This window comes from Chiloscyllium plagiosum, unplaced genomic scaffold (genome assembly GCF_037043375.1).
Source record: "Chiloscyllium plagiosum isolate Xiang-an unplaced genomic scaffold, Cpla_swu_hap1 HiC_scaffold_39, whole genome shotgun sequence".
NCBI lineage: Eukaryota > Metazoa > Chordata > Chondrichthyes > Orectolobiformes > Hemiscylliidae > Chiloscyllium > Chiloscyllium plagiosum.
The window spans coordinates 20,649,904-20,661,803 of NW_028270177.1; the positions used below are offsets into that span (position 1 = coordinate 20,649,904).

General features: G+C 38.5%; 1 protein-coding gene across 1 annotated transcript in view; it reads left to right on the top strand.

The window, feature by feature from the left end:
- Positions 1 to 11,249, top strand: part of atp8b4 (ATPase phospholipid transporting 8B4) — a 254,191-nt gene extending 242,942 nt beyond the window's left edge. Inside the window, exon 29 of the mRNA XM_043677403.2 lies at positions 1,806 to 11,249. Coding sequence (XP_043533338.1) covers positions 1,806 to 2,084 — 279 coding nt within the window. The 3' untranslated portion in view covers positions 2,085 to 11,249. The remainder of the gene's footprint in view (positions 1 to 1,805) is intronic.
- Positions 11,250 to 11,900: the final 651 nt, after the last annotated feature.

Genomic DNA, 11,900 nt, shown 5'->3' on the forward strand with positions numbered 1-11,900 from the left:
AACCCAGGGTTTCCAAGGCAACTAAGCCCAGAAAGCTCCAACCAATAAGAATGCAATAACACCAACTTTACAAATTTCTGGTTTCGTGGCTGTGATTCTCCCTTTTTATTAGGAGCTGTGGAAGGCTAAAGACAAGTAGATGGGTCACAGATTATTTACTTCAGGATAATTGGGCCAGTATTATTCAGGACTGTAGTAACTATCTGTAAAAGGGGGAAACTTCGTACAAAGAGGGGCAACTGAGATGGGCCAGCAATGGAAATTTATCAAAGTATCTATTTTTGGTCAGAAGCTGCTTGTCCTTTATCTTCCCTTTATCTAAAGTGGAGGACCAAAAATGTACAGCTATGTTTCAAACAGGGTTTATAAATTGCTCAAAAAGCTTCCTCTGTTGGCTTTACATTTGTTCTGCTTTTGTCTAATAGTTCCCGTTTCAGTAGTGGCTCAAAAATATATTGTATTCATAAAATATGTAAAAGTACCTTAGATAACAGCTGAAATTTAACAGTAGATAAAGTGCAACATGATTAGTTTATTTCAGTACAATGCATGAAGTGCCCCACTACACTTGCTGTGGTTATATGTACCATTAAACTTAATGTCAAACTTCTTTGATGCATACAACTGCAAAAGGTTTTTTTTTACATAGTTTCTAGCCTCTTGGTTTATTATGGCTTGAGGACCTTTCCGCATTGAACTTCTGTGGCAGCTGCCCAAAGGTTTCATCTGTCCTTCAGCACATGGTTCTAAAACATGGAAGCTGCGAGTATGCAATGCCCAATCATTGATATTCCCTGCAACAAAAGACAGGCAAATTTCAGGCAGAGCAAAGAGTGATTTCCATAGAATTGATTATCTTTCAGCAGCAGTTGATATTTCTATTGGCGAGTGTGTCCTTGAGAGAGCCCTTACACAAAGGCCTGTGTTACAGAACTATTTGCGATGAAGCACTGGATCTCCTTCAGGAATTGTTTTGCAAAAACACATTCCCAAAAGAGGTGGCCTCCAGCCTCCTCCCCAACACAGCTGCCTTGAGGGTGGTGAGACTCTGAGCATACAGCAAGGATCTGATCGGGAAACTATTACTGTGTTTTAGTAATTGTTTAGGGATCTCAACTTAACCCAGTTTGCAAATGAACAGTAGCGTGTCACTTGTCACGCCCTCAGTAATGGTCCAAATTGTCCATTATTTGAGCAAAACTATTCAAATATTTTGTCCCGATTTTGAAAAGACCATCTTTTATTGAAAAGAAACGTGGTGTGGAGGGAAGGTCTTATGAAGAAAGGCTGAGGGACTTGAGGCTGTTTTCATTAGAGAGAAGAAGGTTAAGTGGTAACTTAATAGAGACATAAAAGAAGACCAGAGGAATAGATAGGGTGGTCAGTGAGAGCCATTTTCCTCAGATGGTGATGGCCAGCACGAGGGGACATAGCTTTAAATTGAGGGGTGATTGATATAGGACAGATGTCTGAGGTAGTTTCTTTATTCAGAGAGTAGTAGGGACATGGAATGCTCTGCCTGCAGGAGGAGCAGTCTCGCCAACTTTAAGGGCATTTAAATAGTCATTGGATAAGCATACAGATGATAATGGAATAGTATAGATTAAATGGGTTTCACATCAAGGGCCGAAGGCCTGTACTGTGCTGTAATGTTTAGTGTTGTATGAAACCTTGCACAGTTTTATTGACAATTACTGAGAAATCCAAATTAGCTCAATTTAATAAAAGAAATCATGAAAATCAGTTTCCAAAATTAAGTCCACCTCTTGTTTTTTATTGCCTTTCTAAGTATATTTTGTTTTCAGGTACGATACATGCAACGCGTCAGGAGAAAACAGAAGCCAGTGCAGCACCGTATGCGCCGTGTAAACCGTACGAGCTCAAGAAGGTCTGGCTACGCATTTGCTCATCAAGAGGGCTTTGGTGAACTCATTACCTCAGGAAGGAACATGCGCTTCAGTAAAACATCGACGACGGCAACTGGGAAGTCGATGCCAAGCAGCACCAGTTGGATTGAAACTTTCCGAAAGAAAACAACAGAGACCGTAAATAGCTTTGGCAGCGACAAGAATATAAAACAGTAGAGCAGCAGCTATTTGGAAGGAACGATGCCTTTCCTTGTTTTAAACTTGGCCGTAGTTTGTACTGTGCTGCATGTCTGCAAAGCTCGAATCACTACTGGCTGAAGAGTCACCAAGTGATGAACTCTTGTTTCAGAGCAGTCACACGTGAATTTTTCGTGCAATGTTGGACAACCCTGACGGAGTCCTCATTGCCAGGTGGCAAATGTTAACAAGAATTGAGTTCAAATTTACAATTTGTGTAAATGTGACAAAAATGTCAGCTCAATTGAAATTGAGGGTTTTGAGGCACTTGTCAGTATATCGGCTGACGTCCCCGTCACAAAACAAGTTTTTATTTCTAAGCTGTAAATATTTTTTAGCTTTTGAAAACATTTTTGTAATGCAAGAGAGCAACAGTTGCATTATGTTATGCTGCTCAACTTAAAAGGACGTATATAAATAAGATTACAGAAAATTGGCAGAGCAACATACCTAATATAATTCATTTCATTCACTATCAGGACCCAATTATATTCTATTCTGTCTAAGAATGTTACACTGTGGTCCTGTAGCTATGACCTCATTTGAGGAGTTAGTGCCTTTGAGTTTTCCTTGCACGAGGAACAACTTTATTTGAATGTATGTATGTATGTATGGTTTTGAAAACTACACATTGCATTTACAAACACTTCATGCTTTAATGGTTCAGTTTAACTTCACTTCTGATTGTATTTCTGCAGTGAAGTACAACAGCTAACCTTATCAGAATTGTTACCTTTGCAATATGTTTTCTACAAGATATTTGCTCTTCATACAGTTACTCTTTATATATCAATGTATTCGCACTATTTTTCCAAGAGGGAACATCAAACAGACAAAGTCTGTTTTAAGACTTGTGGACATAGTAAACACATCATTTGGTTTCAGGCTTGTTCAAATGTGTCTTTAGTCCCAGACTTTTGGCCACTTCTATCTCCCAGCAACCTTTCATTGTTTGGCTCTTCATAAAGTCAGATTTCCCCATTTTATCAGGATTTTCATGTACATGTCTTAGTTGCCTCATTTTCTCCAATTACAGCATTGTCAACACTTCAAAAGTATTTCACCCGTTGTGAAAAGCTGTCTTGATGTCATAAAAGGCATTGTGTGAATGCAGTTATTTCTTTGTGGAGAAGGAGCCCATTTTGGTGATTTAGTTTCTTACAGTAGTATTGAACTTCAGCAAACATCGTTAAAATATCTTCTGTCTTTAGTATTATGCTTATTTATATTTGTTGTATTAAAACTGGGCCATACCCCTAGTACTGTACCCATACACTTATGGTTTAAGTGAAGGCAGACATACCATGCAAGACAGCTGTGCATTTTCAGTGGACAAGGTAATAAACAAGAAGACTGTACCCCCATCTCTCCCAATTTCCATACAACAGAAAATCTAGCCTCTGATGTGCTCCCTATCTTCCCCTGCCAACCCCCAACCTAACAGCAAAGGGTTATTCTTAACTCAGCATTTGATACCTTCTGTTGCCTTACTGAACAAAATGGTCCCCTGAGCCCTTCCATAGGGAGCATCAATCTGACCTTTCAGTCCCATTCCCAGAGGTCAAATGATCGCTATCTTATTGAAAACAACTTCAGTCTTTTCTCTAAGGATAAATAATCATTTCTCATCATTCCATTCACAGGTGTGGCCTTCCATTAACACCTGACCCCAGTCCCATTCAAACTCTTGAACAAATAAGCCATTGCCAAGAACCGCAGAGTGCTTCATTGTCCTCTATCCCCTCTCTGCCATTGTGCTCTTTTCCTTCATTCCTTTTCCTACAACCTCATTCTTTCCCTTTTTCTTCAATCTCCTCTGATCTACTTCCAGTTGTTTCATTCCCTTCTAATCTGATTGTCATGAATACTAATCTTACTCTTGACATCACAGAATATTGGCCATTGCATTAGACCTGCCACATTCCATCTGAAGTGCAATATTGCCCTCAGTCAGTGTCCAGACTATGCCTCCTTTTTTTTCTGTGTGCACCCTGACTTGCTAATCGTTGTAGTTACATTACTGGATTAGTGATCCAGAGGTCTGATCGAATGACTTGAAGACAAGTTCAAATTTCACCATGGCACTGGGGAATTTAAATTCAGTTAATAAATAAAACTGGAATTAAAAAATACGAGTGTAAGTGTTGGTGGCCATGAAAACTACCAGATTGTCATTTTTAAAATCAATTGATGGTCTTGAGGGAAGGATACCTATTGTCTTCCTGAGTCTGGCTTATATGTAACTCCTTGCCAACAGCAATGTGGTTAACTCTTAACTATTGTCTGCAGTGGCCAAGCAAGTTATTTATTTGTATTCAAGAGAGTGCTTCATCACTGCCATCTGTAGTGCAATTAGGAATGGGCAATAACTCCTGAAACATGCCTCTTGGACAGGTGCCATGAACACAATCCTCCACTGACAAGAGACATGGTGAAGGAGAAGTAGTTGGGCACATTGACCTGGAGAGAAACTCACCCACTTTGTGTCACCTCACTTACTAAGTTTAGGGCGAGAAGGTCCACGGAGAGTCTTCTCAACCAGCCACCCATTTAGGCTAGTAAGTAGTCAATTAATCAAGTTTAATCTCACCACCAGCATGATTACCTGACAAGCGAGAAAGGTGACTAGTCTTCCCTCCTCGAAACCATATTAACCTGCGTGCCAGGTTTGTGTGGGCAGGGGAAGCATTCTCCCATTGCCTCAAGCATCTGAAAGCTACCAACTGCCTTCACCTCCAACCTCCCATTCCCCATGGTCTCCATCTTGTGAGTTACTTAGACCAGATTTAGAACCTAGAAGCTGCTAGTTATCTGGATGCCAGTGTTGAGGCCTCTCTTAGGCCGAGAATCCAACCCACACTTACCTGTGAGCTCTTAATGACCTGATTAGTCTGGTACAGTGGCTCAGTGGTTAGCATTGTTGTCTCTCCGTGCCAGGGATTGGTGTGATTCCAGCTTCAGGTGACTCTCTGTGTGGAGCTTGCATGTTGTGACTGTGTCTGTGTGTGGGTTTCCTCCGGGTGCTCCAGTTTCCTCCCACAGTCCAAAAATGTGCAGGTGAGGTGGATTGGCCATGCTAAATTGCCCATAGTGTTCAGGGATGTGTAGGTTAGATGGGTTAGCCATGGGAAATATGGAGTTCTGGGGGTAGGGGGCTGGGTTTGGGTGGCATGCTCTTTGGAGGATCAGTGCAGCCTTAAATGGACAAATGGCCTCTTGCTGCACTGTAGGTATTCTATGATTGATAGGTGATTAGATGAGGCATTTCAATGGTGGGGGTGCACACTACACAAAAAAAAGGGAAACCCCTGCCTGAAATCTTAAAAGTTCATGCTAGAGCTGTTTTACCCTTTAAATTGTACCAACACAGGTACAATTTAATAATCTAAGAAAGAAAAATGCCTCTCTGAACTCATTATGTAGAAAAGATTTCACCCCTCTGAGTCCAAGAATAAGCATCAAGTTCTTCTGGTTGAAGCTGTTATGAAAACATAAGAAATAAGAACAGGAGCGGGGCCTTTGGCCCTTCAAGCCTATCCTGTCATTCAACACGATCATGACTGATCTGTGGTAAGCATCAAATGTCATGCCAGCTCCTGATAGCCCTCAGCTTCCTGATATTTCAGAGGTCTAGCTGCCTCCTCTTTAAAGACGTTCAGTCATCAAACTGCCCTCCCCAGCCCCCCACCCCAACTCTCTGGAGCAGAGAATTCTAGATATTCACAATCCTGTGGAAGAAAAACATTCTTTCTCACCCCTTATTCTATAACTATGTCCTCATACCTCGAATTTCTCCCCATTAGTGGAAACATCTTCTCAATATTTACCCTGTTTCAACCCCTCAGAATCTTGTACGTTTCAACAAGATCAGCCATCGTTCTTTTAAACTCTAATCAATAAAGGCCTAGTCTGTTTAGCAATTCTTGATAGGGCAATCCATTTGTCCCAAGAATTAGCTTAATGAATTGTCTCTAATGTCAGCACATCCTTTCTTAAATGTGGGGGCCAAAACTGTACACAGTACTCGAGATAGGGCTTCACCAACATACTGTATATTTGTAATAAGATATCCTTATATTAACTCTAACTCCACCCTTCCCGCCAACCATTTCTGCCATATTCCAACACCCGAGCAATGAAGGCCATTATTTAATTTGCCATCTGAATTGCTTGCTCTATTTGTAACTTACAATGTGTCATGCACAAGAACACAAAGATCCCTCTGCCTTTCACTTTTTTGGAACTTCTCCAGTTAAATAATAGACTGCCATTGGATTCCTATCAAAGTGCACACTTTACACTTTCCTACATTAAACTCCATCTGCCAAGCTTTATCTATTTTCTCTATCTGTATCCTCTTGCAGATTTCTTATGACATCTTCATAACATGCACTGCCACTTATTTTTGTATCATCATCAAATTTACACTCTGCCCCTCCTCCAGGTTATTAATTTAGATGAGAAATAATTGACTGATCCTGTCTTTCCGACCTGAAAAATGATTCATTAATCCTAACTCCTTATTCGGTGTGTTAACCAATCCTCAATCCATGCCAATATGCTACCCTCAATATGGTAAGCTCCTTTCCTGTGCAATAACCTTTTCTGTGGCACCTTATTAAATGCCTTTTGAAATTCTAAATTCACTTCATCTACCAGTTCCCCTTCATCAACTCTGCTTGTTATATCCTTGAAGAACTTAAGTAGATTTGTCAAACATGATTTCCCTTTCACAAAACTATTTTGACTGTGTTTGCATTTGGCAATATCCTGTTTCTTTTTGTTTAATAATGATTAATCATCAATGGATGTGAGGCTAACTGGTCTATAATTTCCGACTTTCTGCATCCCTTCTTGAACAGGGTCATCACATTAATGTTTTTTCCAGCCAGATTCCACCCAGAATCCAATGGGTTCAGGAATGTTTCGACAAATTCCTCCACTATCTCTGCAGCCACTTGCTTCAAATTCTTTGGATACGGATCGTCAGATCCTGGTGATTGGCTACCTTCATGTCTATTTGCCATGTCAGGAAGTTTATATTTAGTAAGCTTAAATGCTTCAATTTTGCTGTCATTCCTTTAAACCAATATTTAGTTACACGTCTCCAAATATCTTATTTTCATGCTTGATCAATTTTGTGGGTTTTTTGGGAATCTAAGCTACTTTAAATGGCCTGAGAATGGGACTGTACAAAATTTACTAATACTTGGTGTTGAATTCCCTTATAATCCTCCTAAAGCAGACAAAGTTTGGGAAACATCCACTATGTAATGATAAACCAAAGTCTGCTGAATGGGAAACCATATGAATATACGGAGAGAGGATTCCCAGAGAGAAATTAGATGTACTGTTAAACTCAATGAAACATTAAATGTAACCGATGTATGAGAAGTCCCTGTTGAGAGCCAACAGTCTCACTCTTGTTTCTGATCATTGTGGCCTCTCTTTGCGGCCACTCTCCCAAAATGTAATTATTTGAGACTTGGTCCCAAAGATGTTGGGTATCCTCCCATCTGCAGCCATGGCTTTCATAGTGGCTTTACCAAGTGTGAGAGCTGCCTGCCTCCAAACAGCCTGATTGGAGGAAGATGTGGTGGGCTATGCTCTAAACAGACAGGCCAGGTGGCTCACCACCTTCCCAGCAAGCAAGGGAGATGCCCAATGAAAATGGCCTTGGTGTCTCTTCTCGATTTGTTTCTCATGTTTTTCTAAGCTGTGAATGTTGCAATGCAAGTGTTTGGTACTTTGAGTCACTGCTGCACCTAAAACATCAAATTCTAACTCAGGATAGAGCCCTCTGTCATTGTACTTCAGCCAGTTTAACAACAATTTGGGGTTGTTAGTTCCATTTCATTTTGTGTTCCTTGAAGCGAATGAAATGACTTTTCCAGTAACTGTTACCCCGACCTTTGATCTAGCACATATGATCTCAAAGCCTATGAAAATGGTCTTAATTTATTGTAGTAACATGAAGCAACAACTTGAGATGCTGAAATAATATCTTTAATTTCCAACAACCTCATCCTATTCACTTAGAAAACTATAGCAAGGGTTCAGAATTGTGATAGAAATGCAATCAGCTTGTCATGTTTGGGACTCTCTTTTAATTTAGGATAAAATGAAGGAATGAAAGAAGTGTTGTGACATGTGCTAAATTCTGCTGACACAAAATGCAGATGGCCTTTTTTTTAACGGTTCTCAAGAGAGGGCAAGTTTTACTGGGAAGCAGGTGCAAGATATCCATAGTTGGAGTCAATGGAAGAAGCATGCCCATTAGTTGGTTAGCTGAAGAGGTTCGAGCGAGGTGCTAATAAGGCCAAAGTCATGAGTTCAATCCCCACACTGTCAAACCTGCTGGCTTTCCCTTGAGAAGTTAATCCTTTGCAGGCCCCTTTGTGGTGATGCGGTAGTGTCCTTACACCTGGATTGAGAGGCCTGGCTTTCAGTCCCACCTGCTGTAGGGGTTTGTAATAATATTTCTGAACAGGTTGATGCGAAAAATATGTTTTACATTTTTATGAATAATGGAAGATGCACACATGGTAGCAGCAGACAGATGGTTAGCTTTGTGGAGGATATCAGTTTGTAAATGATTATACTTTACACTGGCTTACTTAATTCTGAGATAGAATACATTTGGGAGTCTAAAGGTTATCTAATTAGCATTCTACCTGGGCACAAAGGCCATGTGATTCACATTGCCATGAAGATGGGTTTTGAGAGAGGGTGGTTGCATAGATAGCATTTCAAGATCAAATTACAAGATTCTCCTAAAAGATATCCCTGAATTTCATAGACTGATTAGTATACCAGGATCTAAGAGAAAGGAGCAGATAGAAGCAGCAAGTCTCTGTTGTTTACTATGTACAAATGTGGATTAAAAAGACCAAATTTGTAATGATTTACATTTCTTTTAAAAATAGCATATCATGAACTGGAGAAAGGATTTCCAGGAAGAGCTTTCATTGCAAATGGTAGTTCTTGGGTTGAAATTTACCAGACTGGGTGAGGAAATGAATGAAAAAGTAAACCCTCAGAAACTAAGAATCATTTTGGACTGGTTCCAAGAGAATTGAATGTCTACTTACGGAATACTGAAAAATATAACCGTGAAGTGACCTTTCAGTTATGTTGAAAGTAAAAGGGGAAAGTTCTGTTCTATGTTTTAAGGTATAAGTTGCACATTGAAACAGTGTTTAGTCAATGTTACCTTTGGTTGGTATATTACACTAAATGTTTTCAAATATATACTCTTATTATATCACGCTTTCAGCTATTCACTGGAAATGTCAGTTTCTTTTTTAAGTTATCAGTCTCAATCGTAACAATGCCAAGAAAATACCAAATTTCTGATGTTGGAATATTCACCAAGAAACAAAAACCAGCTTTTGATTTTTATGACTCTTCTACAAGGGATTCAGGTTTGACCAGTGTTGGCAAATGATGTAAATTTGGCAATCTTTGCATACAGCAAGGTCATAGTAATGAGAAACAAAGTAGATCATTTGCTTTGATGCTATTGATTTGAGGAATAAATGCTGAATAGGACACCAAAGAACTCCCTGCTTTTCTCAGAACAGTGTCAGACATTTTTTTAATGTCTATCTGCAAGCGCAGATGAGACCTTGATCCAACAAGTCATATTAAAATCAGTCTCCTAAATTGCATTCTTCCTTCAGTTTTACAATCAATTATTAACCTAAATGAGGTCCTTAAATGAGGCTTGAAGCCACAATGTTCTGATTGCCACTGAATCAAGACTGATATCTATTCGTAAATACATTTAAATTTTCTATCCCACTGTATCTCAGACATTAGTTTCCATTCAGTTATAATGTGACTGCATTAAATTAGATTTGGCTGCATTTTCAAAAGGTAGGAGTGTCTCGTTCATGCATATAGGTAAACAGTTATTTGAAATGTGTTCAGTGTCCTTTCAGCACTCATCTGTCTAGTTTCAAATTTATTTTAATTAGAAGTGAGAAATGTCTTCCTTCTCTGACAGAAAGTTAAGGGCTCAAAGCTATATCAATTTTTTTATGTTCTGCACCTCACATTTCTTTTTGACTATTTCTTAAAAGCACAGCAATTAGCATTAATTTTACTGTCACTTCTCTTGTCAAGCACAAAATATTATTGTATTTAAATATTCCATATGTAGAAATAATTCATATATGGTCAATGTTCATTGTTCAAATAATGTCAAGATTGTTACTCAGTAAAATATGAGAGTATATATACTAATTTATAAAAAGATTTTTTATTTTCAATATCTAGGTAGATTGTCTTTCCTCTTGTGGCATATATCAGAAATACACTTTTTAAATCAGAAATATAGCTAATCAAGAAGCCCAATTTTAACTTCTATTATGAAAATCCATACTTCTACAAAATATTAGATCTTAATTAAAGGAAATGGTTAAAAATAATCTCTTTGTGCAATAATAAAGTATACATTGTATAAAAATGCATGTTTGAATACCAAAGAGTTTTAGCTCTTTATTTGTAAAATGCAGAAAATGTGTTTACATCTGTAATGTATAATTCTATCATTACACATTTGTTTATTGGAAAAATATGAAGCATCAGTGCAGTTTATACATTTTTCTCACCGCTCGTGTCTTCTGCTGTAATTTGACTATTTTGAAGCTTTGAATGTGAAAGGAATGTATGTTTTTGCATGTCTAAATCTGGTTTTATGTGTTTTCAGTATAAAACAAATTTTCAATTCTATAACGTATTTGAAACCTCATCATATTTGTACCTCCCTCCCCATCTTTGTTCCTCCTCAGTCTGAGCAGATTCAATAATAACTTGCAAAAGGGAATTGGGTATCTACTTGAAAAGTAAAACATTGCAGGTCTGAAGGGAAAGAGCAACAGATTTGGGATTAAGTAGATAGTCCTTTCAAGGAAGAGGTGCAAGAACGATGGCTTGAATGGCTTTTTTCTGTGCTGTAACATTCAATGATTTGTGACTAGTTAGTTTGAAAGTATTCATCGCAGACACATTAGCTCACTGAATCGCCAATATAACAGCAGCAGAAGACAATAATTCAAAGTGGTTATTTCTTGATGACATCTTTGTGGCCAAATGCTTTGTTAAGTTAATGTTTGTGAAATAAAGTTTAACTTTTCCTTATTTTTTTATTTTGGAACACCATTATATTTCAGAGCTACTATGGAGAATGCAGGGATGGGAAATGGCTGTTTGCCCTATCAAATTTCACCATCTTACCACAGCACCCAAACATACTTTGAATATATCCACTATATATCTTTGAGGTAACAGAAATGTCACGTAATATTTATCCATGAATTGATCCCTCATTAGTTACTGTCTTTCAGGCTGGTGAAATTTAAGCATTTGTGATCCACCCTGCAAATGATTTAAAGGTTGTGATCAATTTTGTTTCTCCTCTCTGTGTTGTCCTATCTGGGTGGATTTCCCTGTTGTCACAAGTTCATAAGGCACTAAGGACCCTTCCTAAATCACCCCTGTGCTTATCATGTTTTAGACCTAATTGCAAGATTTATTATTTATTACCTACCACTGCTATAATTAATCCAAGGCATTGCAGATCTTTACATCATTTGTGAAGATATAATTGCCAAATTTGACAGGGATTCCTTACTTAATGTTGATTCAGTCAATGTTATTTTGTTAAAACTTTACCCATACAATACTGACATCCCCTTCACATCATGACTTGCATTATGATGTCATTTGCCAGAGGCAAATGTTGAAGTTGTCATCAGAACAGAAGTGACAAAGGTGGAGGAACTGGGAGAG